This window comes from Uloborus diversus, chromosome 4 (assembly GCF_026930045.1).
Source record: "Uloborus diversus isolate 005 chromosome 4, Udiv.v.3.1, whole genome shotgun sequence".
Taxonomy (NCBI): Eukaryota; Metazoa; Arthropoda; class Arachnida; order Araneae; family Uloboridae; genus Uloborus; species Uloborus diversus.
The window spans coordinates 139,912,098-139,928,575 of NC_072734.1; the positions used below are offsets into that span (position 1 = coordinate 139,912,098).

General features: G+C 35.6%; 1 protein-coding gene across 1 annotated transcript; it reads right to left on the reverse strand.

Annotated features, from left to right (window-relative positions):
- Window positions 1-1,135: 1,135 nt before the first annotated feature.
- Window positions 1,136-16,016, reverse strand: LOC129220463 (chymotrypsin-1-like). The gene is made up of 7 exons (XM_054854884.1): window positions 15,914-16,016; window positions 13,095-13,116; window positions 11,126-11,196; window positions 9,032-9,120; window positions 5,734-5,999; window positions 4,074-4,213; window positions 1,136-1,427 (listed from the first exon to the last, which is right to left on the reverse strand). Exons 1-7 carry the CDS (start codon window positions 15,971-15,973, stop codon window positions 1,248-1,250), a joined length of 828 nt encoding a protein of 275 aa, XP_054710859.1. The 5' UTR covers window positions 15,974-16,016; the 3' UTR covers window positions 1,136-1,247.
- Window positions 16,017-16,478: the final 462 nt, after the last annotated feature.

The window sequence follows — 16,478 nt, forward strand, 5'->3', positions numbered from 1 at the left end:
CACTCCATTTTACAGTAATATTTACCATAAACGTTTCCTGAATTTTTAACAGTGTAGTTACTGCCCTTTACCTTCCCACGGCAGTATATTGATGACGATGATATGATCACTTAAACAGCCTATACAACTGTTGAAAGAAAATCATAAAAATTTACTTTTCTGCGCAAAAAAAAGAGAAAAAAAAAACATTTTTTTTTACAATACTTCTTAAGCAGAAGACGTATTCTCCTGCTTACTTAGGTCAAATCAGCATAAATCAATTACTTCTTCATAAGACTTTCTGCTCTGCGCATATTCACGTTCGACAATTAAAGCCCGTGTATTAAATCACCCCTGTATCAACTGCACCCGATTTCCCTTATTGCGATTTAGTCTGAAGTTGTATTGTTTCAAAGACTTTTTCATGAATTTGCTTTTTCACGCTATAGTGGTGGTAAAAAAAAATTGCGTCACCCTCGCCGCAAAGGAGAGGAATATCATCCCGACTGCATTCAACACACAGTCAAGCATCCCGCATCCCAGATGATTTGGGGATGTATTTCTGATCAAGGAGTTGGTGGGCTTCACTTTGTGCAAGGAACAGTAAACGCTCAGGTGTATATTGGCATTTTGGAAGAGAAATTGCTTCCTAATATCCGGGATCACTTTACTTCAGTTCCAAACGTTATTTTCCAGGTTAATTCTGCTACGTGCCATAGGGCAAAACTGGAAAGTAACAATTTAAAAACCTTTATCCTGCCCTGCTATGAATGTTTTAGTCTGAAAATAGCCGACAGACTTGTCTAGTGGTCAGAGAAGTCTTGCTGCGATGAGGAAATAAACGGGTCCTCATGCCATGTGAGGTCGGATTTCATACCAAATTTCAATACAGTTGTAAAAGTGAAGCCGCGTGCCCTATAGTTGTCACTCTAGCTGACACGAACAATAATAACAGTAAGAAAATGTCTATTTAGATCATGTTCTTCTGAATTAACAGCTACGTATCTGGAAATGAATAGCTAAGTTTTGTTTGCTTTGAGTTTATAGCAGTGTTTTTGACTACAGAGAGGTGTTTTTGTTCATGCAGAATAATATGAATAATACTTAGCTAGAATAAGAAGGACTTATGTATTCTAAATGCAAAATCACCAACCACTACATTCGAAACAGTATTTATTCTACAAACATGGGTTCGGCATAAATTACAGATTACAACATGTTTTCTGATCTTCAACAATTTCGTTGATTGAATTGCATTTTGCTGTAAATCATTCCACGCACACGTTGTCCGCGTTCGACATGATGAACTCGTTGTATCTGCTGACTCGGGTGAATGCAGCGGGTCCGAAAGTCTTTCCGCAGCCAATCAGAGCATTCACAAAGGAAGTGACACCGATCTGGATTGGTGTGTCATCACGCATGTGGACAAGAGGTCCTCCAGAATCACCCTGCAAAGTAATTTTTAAGAAATCAGTTTACGATACAATGATACATACAAGGTGCGTTCCATAAGTAATGTGACTGAATTCTTTAAAAAAAAATACAGAATGTATTCGTACAAGGAATCAAAAATCCTCAAAATAGCACCCTCTTGCGTCGATACACTTCTAGAGGCGGTGTTTTTATGCTTAGGAGGTATCATATAATGCCTTTTCCGGAATCTCTTTCAGAGTCGATGTAACATGCACTTGGATGATTTCAATATGTTCCTTTCATGGCTCATTTTAACCGAGGAAACAAATAAAAGTCACCGGGAGCCAGGTGGGGAGGCTGAGGAACCAATAGTGTGTGGGTTCTGGCCAGGAAATCATTAGCAATGAAGGCGAAGTGACTCGGCGCGTTGTCGTGATGAAGCTTCCACGCGTCCTTGATGTCGCTTCGGCATCGCGCGGTGGCAGACTTCCAAAATTTAACGCAAAATTTGATGGCGACCGTTCATTGAAAAGAGACAAAACGGAGAGAGTGAAGACTTTCATTCATAAAACCAAAACCCTCAAGTCACGTGATAGGTTTCAAAGCAAAGCATTGGATGAAATCATGTTTCTTTAGCTTGCTTCACTTAAAACGTGTCAACCATTCGTCGTTGATGTGTCACGTGACTTGCGGTCTTTGAATCATCTTTTGCTAAACCAATGATCGGACTTGCTCCCTCCATTTTCATTCCTGCTCTAAGGTACCGTTTCTCCACAGTATCATTCACTGTGCCATGTTACACAAACTCAAAACGGAGTTCAAGGGGACACACGTACCGATTTTCCGGCAACGTGCAGTCACAAGAGACCAGGTATGTTTTGAAGCTAATACCCCCCCCCCTCCCCCAACCTAGCTGGTTAGAACACACTTCACGGTATTGTTGCGTCAGGAATAAGTTGGTCGCATTACTTATGGAACTTACCTTGTCGGCACAGAAGCAAAGGCACCCCAAACTTAAAAATTTTTGGAGGGGGTAATTATCACTTTGCCAAATGGAACTCCCAAATTTTTCCGAATGATCATAATTTTGCCGAATAGAACTCCAACTTTTGTTGAATTGTTAGACAAAATTCGTCGAATAAGTCGATTGTTGGAAGGTCACAGTGACTGCCATTTTACAGAAGATAAAAATTACCATATTTGGCTACTGAGGCCAGTGGTGGTAGCCTCCATTTCTTACCACTTTCTTTAATTAAGGACCGCCCTCTAATAGATTTATATTTAACATAAAAATAAATAATTTAGTTTGTTATCATTAAAATTCTGTTTAGTTTACTGTGAAACGTTATTTTATTTTATTTTATTTATTTATTTTTTTGTCAAAGTTTAGTTTTAAAAAGCTCGCATCAATAGAAGGGTTTTTCATCCGGACCAAATGATACACTGCGATAGGGCAAGATGGGAACCATGAATATTGTTGAAAGATAGCGCAGTGGGAGAGTGGCGACTGACATATTTTGATCGACACGTGGGGAGGAGCAACAGGTAGTTTTTAACCTTTAACTGAGTACACAAATCTGTATTGTGTCATGTAAACGCATCTTTAAACACTACGTGTTGTTGATCTGTAATATATTATTTTTTCCTATTATAATCTCGTGATTCGGATCCCACCTAAAGCTATAGATTATTACTTTACTCAAAGCTATAGGTAGTGATTCATAAAACTTGTTTAATCCAAGTGCACATGGTGGCTAGTTGTTTCAGGTAAAACAGAAGTACCCAAGTACCAACTTGTTTTATAATAAACTAGTGGTACCCGCACGGTTTTGTCCGTAGTAGAAAATTAAAAGGTCATTTGGTTCGCCAGTATATTTACAAATAATGGACGATGAATTTCTCGCCTTCTTGTTATGTTAAATTGCCTGCCCATGTTACATTTCCACGTTATGATAATTTGGTAATTTACTCGTCCACGTTATGATAATTTGATAGGTAAAATGTTCTTAAAATTGGAAGAAAAAAAGAACAAAATCAAATTTTCGAAAAATCGCTTAGAGGTGCACATCCCCATGCTACAAACTAATTTTGTGCCAAATTTCATGAAAATCGGTCTAGGCGCTATGCGCATCACAGAGATCTAGATAGAGAGTTCCGGACATCCAGACAGAGCGAGAGACCGTGACAGAGAGACTTTCAGCTTTATTATTAGTAAAGATAAGATAATGTGGAGGGGGGGAGTGAAATATACTAAGCTTAACTGGGCTCTAAAGAAAATGAACAGATTTTATTTCACTTTTCCCTCAGTATGCATGGATTTCATGATGCATTTTGTAACTAGTGCAACTTAGAAGTCTATTCTTAAAACGTTCCCTGCAGTAACTATGCGGTTGTCTGGATAAACTGAGAAATATCGAGCGTTGATCCCCACACTGCATGTTTTGAAATTGGAGTTGGTGCCACTTGAAGAGCTGAACTAGTGCTGTTCTTTTCAGTTAAGAGGCGCTGGAGCTGGCGACCTCAATCGTCCTGACTTTTGATATAATTCAAAACTCCATAGACACGAAGCAGTATCAAAGTCATCTCATTGGCCATTTTACAGTAATACGCGAGTTATTCAACATGTGTTTTACATAATAAGTTGGAAATAAGTGGGGGTAAAAGGGGGAAGGGCAACTTACATTGCAAACGCCAGTCCTCCTGCCGGTTGCACATATTTTATTTTCGTCTACAGCTCCACCATAAATGACCCCACATTGTTCGTTCGGTACTATTCTTTGATTTCCCCATTGCAAGATATCAGGAATCCTGGTGGGCAAAACTGGAAAAAACAAACAATTATTAGAAAGATTCCGAAGAAATGTGAACTTTATTTAGGATGCATTACTTTCCCATCAATTATGTTTAATTGGATAACTGCAGAAAAGTAAATGTACAAAATTATCAAAGGGGAATATTACTTAAAAATCTTTTTTACAAAAACAGGCGATCTCTCTACCGCACAAATAGCACCCATCTAGGGATTTTAGAGGTTATGGTGTGGATTTTTCAGAACAAACCAATTAATAAATCCCAGAAAAATAGTCTCTTGTTAATGCCGTGTTTCAGAACATGTTTCTGCTAAGCAATCAGCAGAATGAATGCTACGCAGAAAAAACTGCAGGTTTCATACGGCGCTTTTTAGGGAGAATCGCTGTAGCATTAGCGAGACCTCCTTATGAGTGCCATTCGGATAAAGAGTAGGAATTTCGATTTCGATTTCGATTCCGAGTCACAACTACTACAACTGTATTTATGTCGAGGACTGCATACTAAGTGCCTTGCCTCCATTATTTTTTATACTGATAGATGGCAGCACCATCACCGGATCGAACAGTTAATGAGAATTTAGAACTAGACCAGGAGCTAATAGCTACCTGGTGTTAGCACCCCCAGAGGTATCGTTTCACTTGGAGGACATTGAGACCACGAGCATATTTAGCGTCGCCCAGTCCCCTTTAATGACGACGATGGGTCTTCGACCATCGAGGTTCCAACTCAGGACCCTCCGGGCCCCGAATCCGACACTCTACCGATCGGGCTAACATGGCCCATAAAGAGTAGGAAAGATAAACGGAGAGTGTGAGAGAGAGGAGGGCGCATAAAGTTACATGAATGTATTTTCTATGTACCTATCCCTTTAGCATCCCAATGACATCCTTCAGGGCGCCATTTGGTTCCCTCTGGCACCTTTAAGGATAAGTGGCAAAATAGCATCCTTAAGGAGCTGCCTCTGGTACTACAACGTTTCGCCCTAAAAGATGCCATATGCACCCTCAGTTTTAACTGTCCAAAACCGCGGTGGCAGCGAATTTCATGGAAACATAACGTACCCAGGAAACGCCTATTTTGTCTATAGATTTCAGCGCTGAGATGTAAACTGCTACATTGCATGTTTTCTTTTGATGTACTATAAGGAGGAAGATATATGAGACAAGCTCTTAACAAGCGTCATCTGCACAACGGATCGTTTTACATATTTTGGCAGCAAGTTCTGATAACAATGTAATCGTAAGGAAAAAAACAGTTCATGAAATGCACGTAACTTTACCCCCCCCCCCCCCCCATTGGCTTCGTTCGAAGCCACTCCATCTTCTTCTTTATTTATCTATCTGTAGAAGCCAGGGTCTGAGAGCTGAAAACAAAAGATTCGGTGGCCTTAAGCGAAGTGACTATTCCTCAGAAGGTTAATTCCGTTGCAGTACTTCTGATTAATTGTTACAGAATCTATTTTTACCCCCTCATATTTTATATATTCTCTTATAAAGCTTTTATTTTCTCAAAAAAAAATTATTTACTTACTTCTAACTCTATTCGTACGTCCCCATCCCATTATAAGAGCAGTGGTATATTCAGCATCAGAGTCTGCTGCGGCAATGCATATCGGTCTCAACTCGTCACTAATTGGAATAGGTTCCGTCGTTCTGAAGATGGCCACATCGTTGTCGAGGTTCTCGTACTCGGGATGAGGGGTGACGGTTGCGAAGTTGACGCGGTAGACCGGCGAACTCTTGTTTACGTTACCGGCAATGCCGTAGAAGGATTCAGCGGGCTGGACAACCCCTTCACTGGAAAGCATGGAAAGAGTTTTAAAATGCACAGTAAACAAGCTGGTGTAGTCTAGCTCTGGTAAATTGAAGTTTCAGTTCAAAAATGTTTTTTTTTAAGTGAAAAAGAGAAGCGTTATTGGCGTGGATTTGAGTTTGAATAATTTTGCAAAACTACTACAAAAGTAACGCAATTCAACTTATCGCCAATAAACCTTCCTTATTACCCCCATGCCCAGTAAGCACCGTCAAAGTCAAGTTTCAACTTATTGGAACTACCGTAAAATGGTCCAACTATGGGCCACTTTTCGATGTTTTCAATGAAAATTCCGTGTATATTTTTGATTTAGAAATTTGAGGACTTTAGCAATGGTAGCTATACATCTCGTCTTTCGAATGAAATGTTTAAAAAAAATATAAGTTGGAAAGAAGAGGAAGGGGAATTTTTTTTCCCCGTGGCCCATAGTTGTACCCCTATTGGGTACAACTATGAGCCACTTCATTTTAACTTAGAAAACACAGTGAAAACTTGATCTGACCTATTGTTGTCTTAGACTACATGTTGTCTTCTGCTAGAAACTGTATAAAGAATTTTTTTTGTTCCATCATTTGCCTTTTTTTTTTTTTTTTTTCAATTTTTTAAAAACTTAATCATCACTTGTCATTTTGGGTGATTAATAAAGTTCAACGTAGTAAACGTAGGTAATGTTCTTTATGATCTGCCTAGGTTTTCACATAGAAACATTTGAAAACTAGAAAAATCTCACCAACTATAGGCTAGGTACCTGCCTATACATAGGTCTCAGAAAATACGTTGATCTGACACACACACACAAATTTTAAAAGATATCAAAAAAAAAAAATTTTTTTTTTTTTGAAAACTAAAATGCGAAATCACATTTTTTATTCCAAATCTCATCAAAATAAATTATTTTTAAAAATTATCTCAGTTTGTATTTGGTCCAGCTTTTAGTCAGCACCTTCTTCAAAAACTCCTATTACGGGTTCATGAGTACGGGCAACAGGGCGACCCCTATGCCTTCTTCTTTCTTTTCTTGCCATTTTTTACAATAAATAACACAAAATGTGACGAAAGCATCCCTACAGAGAATAAAATGAAGCCCCAAGCCACTAAAAAACAGTGAAAAAGAGGTGGCCCATTGTTGTACCCCAACATTCCCATTTTCGATAAATGTTGAGAGCTTGTGAAAACTACGAAACATTTTAAGTAAACAAGCGGCTTAATTCATAACCGATAAATTAGTAAAGCAAATCTGAACTTACCAGATCTTGGAAAAAAGTTTTAGTGATCTGGCCAAAGGAGACTTTTGGTTGTTCCACGAGTGAGTCGAATCATGCACTAAGAACGATTAAATTATCTGAGACATGCAAAAATGATGGCAATCTCTGATGAAGCGTCTTTTAACTACCTAAATGGTTACACTACCTGGTGATTTTTTTTTTCGAGCACGTAAGTTCGAAAAATAGGCCACTAGAGAGCAAAATCATCGCCATGGCAACAGTGGCTCATTGTTGCCCCTCTTGGCACAAAGTTGTACCGTTTTATGGTACACTATACTGCAAGTTTGGGTAAGAGCATAGAATAGGGGTAATATTGGCGCTTGGCAACTTGCTTACTTTCTCTTATTTCTCATCCCCCCTGCCCTAGATCAAATGAACCAGGTCCAAGAGACCATGTTGCGAAATTAAACTAATGACCTCATCCCTCTCACTTTAACCCCAAAGGTGCCCCCTTACAGCTGCCTCACAGGAGCACTAATACAATTCAAGATATGAAAGGGAGAGTCGATGAATGAACAGCAGCAGGGCACATAAATTTTCACATTTCTATCAAAAGTTAAACACCTTATACCGCCAGATCTATGTCTGGATAGAGAGACTGCAAAGACAGTCCAAGGCATTCAGCGAAATATCAGGCATGTTTGGACGGAATCTTCCAAGTGGCGTTTATTTTTGCCAAAAAAAGGAAGTTAACTTCGAATGTTCATAATTCAGTACAAGGGGAAATGGGGGGTTCTCAACCCTTCCCTGTATGCAGGTCAGCAACTTCTTGCCATTTAACCTGGACGAAACAGAATTTCCTTCACCCAGAGGTGCCGTCCTGCCCAGTTCAATGGCGCAAATTCCCCCCCCCCCCAAAAAAAAGACAAAAAAAATCCCGACCCTCTTTCCCTTTTTTATTTTTCAGCTCTGTTTTTTGTATTTTATTCATTTTTTAAAAACACTTTTATTTATTTATTTCTAATTATTATTATTATTTCATTAGAAAAGTTCTGTGCTACCCCACTGATGACATACACACACGCACTAAATAAATAAATGAAATAAAATATAAACAGAATAAAATAAAGTAAAAAAAAAAAATTGAATTTTGACATTTTGAATTCAAATTATGTTTTTCGCAATCACGAGTTTTTATCTGTCGGCATGTGTGTTTGTGTGTGCATGTGTGTGTATGTGTGTATAGGCGTGAGTGTTTGTGTCGGTATATGTGTGTGTGTGTGTGTGTAGGATATGTACGCTCCTCTAGCGAGGAGACGGTTTTCGCTAGAGGAGCAGCATCGTGAGGCCGCTCGACGGTGGTGCTGGCAGAGGGAGGCGGTGGGAAAATAAAATGATAAGACGCCAAAAACAGTCAAGTGAGAACAATAAGCAAACGTGATTGCTCAATAAAACAAAAATTTAAATTAAAAATATATTAATAAATAAATTTGAATTTATATATATATATATATATATATATATATATATATATATATATATATATATATATATATATATATATATATATATATATAAAAAATTCCCCTCAAAAATTTTTATGGCAGCAACTTAGGCCATAACTCACCCCCCCCCCCCTGTGGGGGCCCCTGCTTTCACCAAACATGCCGATAAGTACTGTGGTTGCAATGCAGTTATAGAATGTAAGCAACCAGAAAATCCCCAGTTTTCCACAGCGGTAAATACACTATATAACCAATGCATATCCCTATTCTTCACTCGAGTTTAAATTCCAAAGTAGATATACTCACAAGACAACACAATGAGCAGCTGTCATGACATTTGTGGGGGAAATAACTGATGCGGTGCAGATGAACTGGTTATTGTAAAACAGGGCAACCTTAAATTAGAAACGATTAAAAGTCAGAAATAAGTAGAAAAATATTGGTTCCTTCGATAATGTTAAAATGTTAAATGTTTAAAAACATGCCATTGTTAAAATGTTATGCTAAAATACAGAATATATTAATTTAAATAATAATGTATCTTTAATAAAAAGAAGAAGTGTTAAAAGCAAAAATCTTGCTGGAAAATGCAGTTGCCTCGGGTAAATAAAACAGTCTCCACCACCAGGAAGGCTAGATCAGACAATGAATAGATATTAAATTATAAAGCCAGAACAATAATTAAAAAAACTTGATCTGAACTTCCTTTTTTAAATGATGAAAACCTATCAAATAAAAGATAACATTGGAGTAGGTAAAATTTTGTAAATCCGTCATTAGTTAAAAATCTAATCGAAAGAGAATATGCATCAACAACTAGTGAAAAAGGTGATCATTTAGCATAATATGCTTAAATTCAGGCAGTACTTTCTCATCTTTTCTTTTTTCCCAACAAGTATGAAGCCAACCCTGATTTTTCTTTTAAGCAGAACCATTTTATTAAACTCTGCTGTATCATCAAACTTTGCTTATACTACTCTTTCCCACTCCCTGGTATTTGTTTACCTAGCGATATTAGCGATGTGCCACAGAGATGGTGGATGAACTGGATGCGGAAACAGGCGACTCCATTTTGTTATTTGTTATGGGTAGGATTCGCAAGAACGCGCAAGCAGTAAAGCTTTTACGTTCTCGCTGATCGAACCTGCTACAAAATGAAGTGTTCTGTTTCCGATTCCAGTTCATGCACCATCTCTCCGTGGCACAGCTATACGAGATAGTGAATTTGAGGTGAGCTATTTGGAGTCTCAAATACTCTAATTAGATATTGGAGTGATGAAAAGTTCTCATTAGTATACTTTTCTAACTGTTTCATGCTATTGAAAATAAATATTTTTATGCATATTTGTGCTTTTAGTTTTTTTTTTTTTTTTTTTTCACTTGTTATACTTTTCGAGTAAACTAGTATGGAAAATATTTTCTGATTTCTCTAACTGCTTTTGATTGATTGCTGAATAAGAGTTTTATATTAATCAGGTGAAAAATTGTAAAGGCATTACACAATTATTCCTACTAATTTGTAAAGGCATTTTCAATGTTATGTAATTTAATAACGTGCTTCAGGTACTTATTCTCTCTGCTACTTTAATTGAAAGTAATGAATTTTCGATGATTCATAATTGTTAATTGATTTTGACTTTATTTTCACTTTGAAAAAAAAATATTTACAGGTATTTCTTGTATAACACGCTTAATTCGTTCCGTGTAGTATCGAAACCGTGTTATACGAGACTTTTTTATAAATAGTTTTTTTACTCATTTTTTTAAGCTAGTTAGTCATCTATATACCATAAGTCATGTCAACATGTTTCGTGTAATATGGAAACCGCGTTCCGTGTTATATCGAAACCGTGTTATAAGAGACTTATAAATAATGTAAATCAAGAGATGTGTACCGTATTATATAGAAACCGTATTGTAGAAGTACTGTGGGACGACTGTACTGTATACGAGGGACGCCCCTATATGTATCGTCGCCTTAGAGCAACAGTAAGATATCTAATCCCAGAAATAACCTTCTGTTAATAATAACTGCTGTACTATAATTATTACTGCTGTTACTATAAATAATACTGCTTTTACTTTAAATATAATATAACTTAACCTTATAATAAATATAATATAATATGCTTATAATATAACGGCTGTAACTATAATTATCACTGCGCAATAATCTTATTGTTGCTCTGAGGCGACGATATATGCTTGTCTGTAATTGGAAAAAAATCCATGCTTCAAAACACCGGTGTTTTTTTTTCTTTCTTAATCATCGATGTCATATCCACTATTTGCACTGGTCTCAGAGGTAGGCAAAATAACGAATTGTTAAAAAAATCGTTACTTGCAGGATTGTATTTAAACTAGAAATGGTATTCTCTATTTAATATAATATCCAATTACCGTCCAAGGATACATCCCTTGCTCCGCATCTTGACCTCCAACTATCCTTTCTGCTTCATGACCCTGTGACTCTAAAAAAACAAATAAATACGTTTCACACTATGATCGATGTACTTTTATAGTATGAATCTGGTTAAAAAAAATTCATTACCTTGTACGAGTTCATTTATTATATGCTTAAAGAAAATGCTAAGGTAACTAACTATCTATAAAACAAATCAACTTTATTTCAACTATGCAAATGTAAGGACGCCATTGCTAACAAATAGCCACTAGTCGATCAACATCAAAGTTATTAAATCTACGATACAATAAAAAGGAGGCAACTAACGAAATTGAACCGACAGTAAGTTAACTTTATGGTGATTAATAACAAATAACAAATAACAAATAACAAATAAATACCTTTGTGCTGAAAATTCAAAAAATCAGTAATCCAACGTCAGAAAGCACAAATATTTGCAAATATTTGTGCTTTCTGACGTTGGATTACTGATTTTTTAACTTTATGGTGGTTGATTTGCATAAACGAAAAGCGCCCTCTTGCGCATAGGCAAACTTAAGGATTTGCATGGATATTTTCCACAAGGACTTCGATTAGCGCAACGCTAATAATCGTGTGATTTTCAAAACTAATGTTCAAACTGTTCATTTTGAAAGAAGTAAGTCGTCTTAACTATTTCAGTTTTATCTCACATTCACATACTATTGGATACCTCTATTCAAGAGGAAAGTGAACCGCACGGAAATTTTCGAAACGTAGCTCTGATTATCATTAAGTACATCATAAAACAACCTCCTGTCGATCCCAAAAGTTCCATATTCACATATGGTCATTTAATTGCTTTTCCTCAGTCGCTTATGAGTATTATTAATGAACAGTTGCACATCTAGCTACCAATTATGGGTCACACTAAGAGCAGGAAAAAATGTTTTTTGCTTTGTTCCCGCAAAAAATTTTCCTTGTAATCTGTTTTCTTGCAGCCTTCTGCTGCCAAGGAGAGACTCTCCATCAAAGCTTATGAATAAACTACACACGCCTACAAAACTATTTCTTTTTGCTTTATTTCTTTCTAATGCAGTTGCGTTAGGCTTTTTTACTTTTTGCATACCTAGTGCGATTCCCGACACGGTATCCAGTCTTTCATGTGCCATGATTAAGGCGCGGATGTAGATGGCAGATAATTTTCACTCTCAGTTTTCCCACCAGACGGAGGCACGGGACTCTCATCGATGCGAAACTACGCTAGAGATTTTATAGAGATAGATTAGAGACTAATACTACACAATTATTTAATGCACCTACACAAAAACGCATAACCACCTACAAAACTCGGGTTGTGTCATTCCTTTTATTTTTTTTAATTTGATTTCTATGTATTTGTATCTTGTAGCACTGAGTCTGAATGCGACCATCTTTTTCTTCTCGGTAGGTCAGGATTTTTCAAAAATTGCTAATTCCAATGTTTGAAAAAAGTATTAAATACGACGTATTCAAAAATAATTGTATTCTTTTCTTATGTATTATTCTGTTTTGGCTTCTACCGTGTATTATTATACATTTAAATAAGTGAGTAGTCTGAAAAAGAGAGATGACTCATCGAGCCTCAAATTTCAAAGAATATTATTACAAAAAGAAGCCGAAATTCCCCTTTTTGTAAAATTCAAATTGTTTTACTTAGTTACTTTTTGTGAATTACCCTTCTGAAACTTCTGCCTCTTCTCCCACCCTCGATTCCGCGTGTTTGTACGCGTTTTTCCTGTTTATTTTCTTCACAATTTTCTCTAGTTAAAACTTCGTACTAGATCAATTTAAACTGGCAATTGTTTTCAAAATTCTAAAAATTCTTTTTTTTTTTTTTTTTTTTTTTTTTTTTTTTTTTTTTTTGAGCTATTTCTACAATTTTGTCTCCAATTTTCGCCATGTAATTTTTCTCATGTTTTAAAATATTTGACATGTGTTACTTACCTTCTGGTGCTCCATGCACTGTCTGTAAAAGAAAATACTCGTAAAAAAATGACATTACGCATAAAAATCACTCTTAAAACATATCTTATTCATATAAACTATCACAAAAACAGATGACTTATTCATCAGTAAATTAGCTCGATTTGGACGAACAATTAGTTGTCATTGGCTTTACGTAGTTTAATTGCGATCGTGCTGCCGATCGCTCATTTATTGACACCCCGTCCCCCCTCTCCCCCCTGGCATCACAAAAAATATGAATTTCACCTGTAGTCGGTCGGATTGTAGTTATCATACGTAACTACAAACTAATGACTAAAAAAAATGGCGCTATAATGGCTAATGACTAATGACGTCATCTCTTGGTGGTTGGAACCCCCTGACAAATTGTCATCTCTTTCGTGGCGTTCAAAAGAGAGAATATCAGAAAGTGAAGTGTTTAAACATTTGAAAAAATAAATTATCTTGAGCTTTGTAAATGGCTGGGCCATTCTTGCGAAAGTAGTACAAATCATGTTTTACACTTTTGAATTTTTTTATCAATTTAGTCAATCATCAATAATTTATCATATTTTTCATTGATTCTTTGTTTATTTGTGTATAATCAAGTATCGATGGTTTGTATATAAGTAATTTATGAAGGGTCAAAAAATACTTTACCTTCTTGTAACACATGAAATGCGAAACAGAGTGGACGACTAAGATTTAAAAAAAATCGTTCTAATCATGAAGAAAAGTGAAATCACAGAGCAAACATAAAATGAAGCACCCACAGAAGCAAAGGGGTGTAAGTATCAAAATTAAAGTTTCGGGGATGGCCATAAAAAAAAACGCTCATCCTTTTGAAAAAAGAAATGGTTACAATACCCCTGGCATCTATTGGTATGTAGCACGATTCAGAAAAAATACCTACCTGTGATCTGAACTTAGTATGCGTTATTCTCACCATTTAAAACAGTCCACTTACGCAAAGTTCTTTACTTCTCATTGCCTCAAGTGAAACAATGATTCTAAAACTGTTAGTGTGCATCCATTTTTAAGGGGAAAACAGTTTTTTTATCATTAACATAAATGTAGCATAGTGTACAAACCATTAATACTTGATTATGCAGCAAAACTAACTGGAGAATCAATGAAAATATATGATTTATTGGTGGTAACTATTAAAATTGAAAAGAAAATTTAAGTTCAGCACATGATTTGTCCTGTTTTTGCGAGAATGACCCAAATGCTCGTGTTGATGACTTTTGATTCATCATTGGCTCATGAACTCATGTGTGGAGTTCGCAATACTGCCGTGCTAAGCGCAAAAGTCGTATCTGCATCTTAGTTCTAAATGAGAAATTGCCGCTCTTATAAGTTTTGCGCCTCCATGATTTGATTCGGATGCAACTTTTTCAGAATTTTTTTAAAAATATTTCCTATTTTCAAAAGACTATAAAATTTTGTATTTAGGTAAAATATGTGGTGAAAAATCACCTGGTGACAGTAACTCAATTTTGATAAAAAGTGCAGATACGAGTTTTGTGCTTAGCACGACAGAATAGGAAGCTATAAATGTGAATATCAATGCTATTAAAACCAAGCATATTTCACATTTCTAGGGGTCGGGATTACAAAGAGTCCAATTTTAAATACAGAAGTTTTTAGCTTCCGGCGCCAACCAGCAGTTATGAAATCTGCTTGGTGACTGTTTTTTAAAAGCTCAAAACTTTTCGGGATAATGAAAATGCATGTTCCGTATAATGTAGCCGAAAAACACATGTATACAATTTTTCCCCTGGCAATTACTTTATTTGCACAACAATATTGTTTTCTAAAGCGGGAGCTATTTATTAAACTCTTCATCTGTATTTCATTTCTGATTAAGAATTTGAAGATGGGATACACTAAAAAAAATACAGTGCTACTAGAAAATCTCTAGGAAGCTGAGGCTCCAGAATTTTTTCTAACAACTGATACAGTTTCTTCTTTTGTAACATTATTTCATTACTTAAAGTAGAAGCTTTGTCGGTTACTAGAAAACGTAATGGAATCAGTTTCCTACAGAGTTTTTCGTACCACTATTTTTTTTATTTTTTTTATTTATTTTTTTTTTATTTATTTTTTTTTTACAGTAAGTTATCATCCTAATCATCCCAGCTAATGCTTGTGTACTTTGAATGCTTTCAAAGTTTTAAACAAATTACTTTTGTGTAAATACTACTAGTACATAACATATTCTAATTATGTTGGAAGAAATAAATATGCGCTTTTGACAAGAATGTGAATAGTGTCCCTAAAGATAACTCCAAACCAAATTTGCATTGATCAACGCAACATTTTTCTATTCTTACAGTATATCACGTAAAAGTGGGTTGGAATATTTTTAACAGAGTGTTATAGACTGAACTTCTTATAAAGAGATTAACATAATTAAATTATTATACTTGTTATTGATTGAAGTTGAAATCGAAATGAATTGTTATTGTTGATTATGTTAATTGATAGATTAACATAATTAGGTTATCAAAATTGTTATTGATTGAGTTTAAACTGAAATGAATTGTTATCGTTGACTATGTTAATAGAAAGATTAACATAATTAAATTATTATGATTGTTATTGATTGACGTTGAAATTGAAATAAGTTGTTATTTTTGATTATGTTGATAGAGAGATTAGCATAATTAAATTATTCTAATTGTTATTGATTGATTTTAAAATTTAATATGTATGTCTATAATGAGGGTTTTTTAACTTCTTACGTAATGTGTATGTGAAGTAAGGTGTATGATAGTGTATTATAAAGTAGTTGTAGTTAAAGATTATTTACGTACCACTGTTGTGACCTGCAGGATAACTACCAATAACACAGTTACTGTCTGGCACCTCAACATGCTGAATAGATATGTGAGCGTTACTGCCCAAACAAATTAATGCTTTTATATGAAAAGAAATAATGTAGGTCGAAATTGCCACAGGTGTTGAAACAATCACTGAACACTAGCTTTCTGGGTTTTTTTCCACAACTGCAGTTTTCGTGATTGTTTACATTCAAAAATATGCCTTTCGAATTACGCGCCCTATTATGTACACTATTATGTTATAAGGAGCTATTATGCAAAACGTTCTGATGAGTTCTTTAATAAAGCTTTAGAACTGATTCAAAGGTTAAATCAATGAATATAAGAATAAATAATAAATATGTCAGAAAACATCTGCTTAGTATGTGGAGAAACTATATATCGTCACATCAGAGCAACAGTTGGATATTTTAGTGGTATTCCTAGGATTAAATGTCTTAGTGCTGCTCTGAGGTGACGACGATATACTGATTTCGCAAGCAATTACTTTCTTTTCACTAAATTATGAAAGTTTTTACTATCTTAAGCTTCCTTTAAC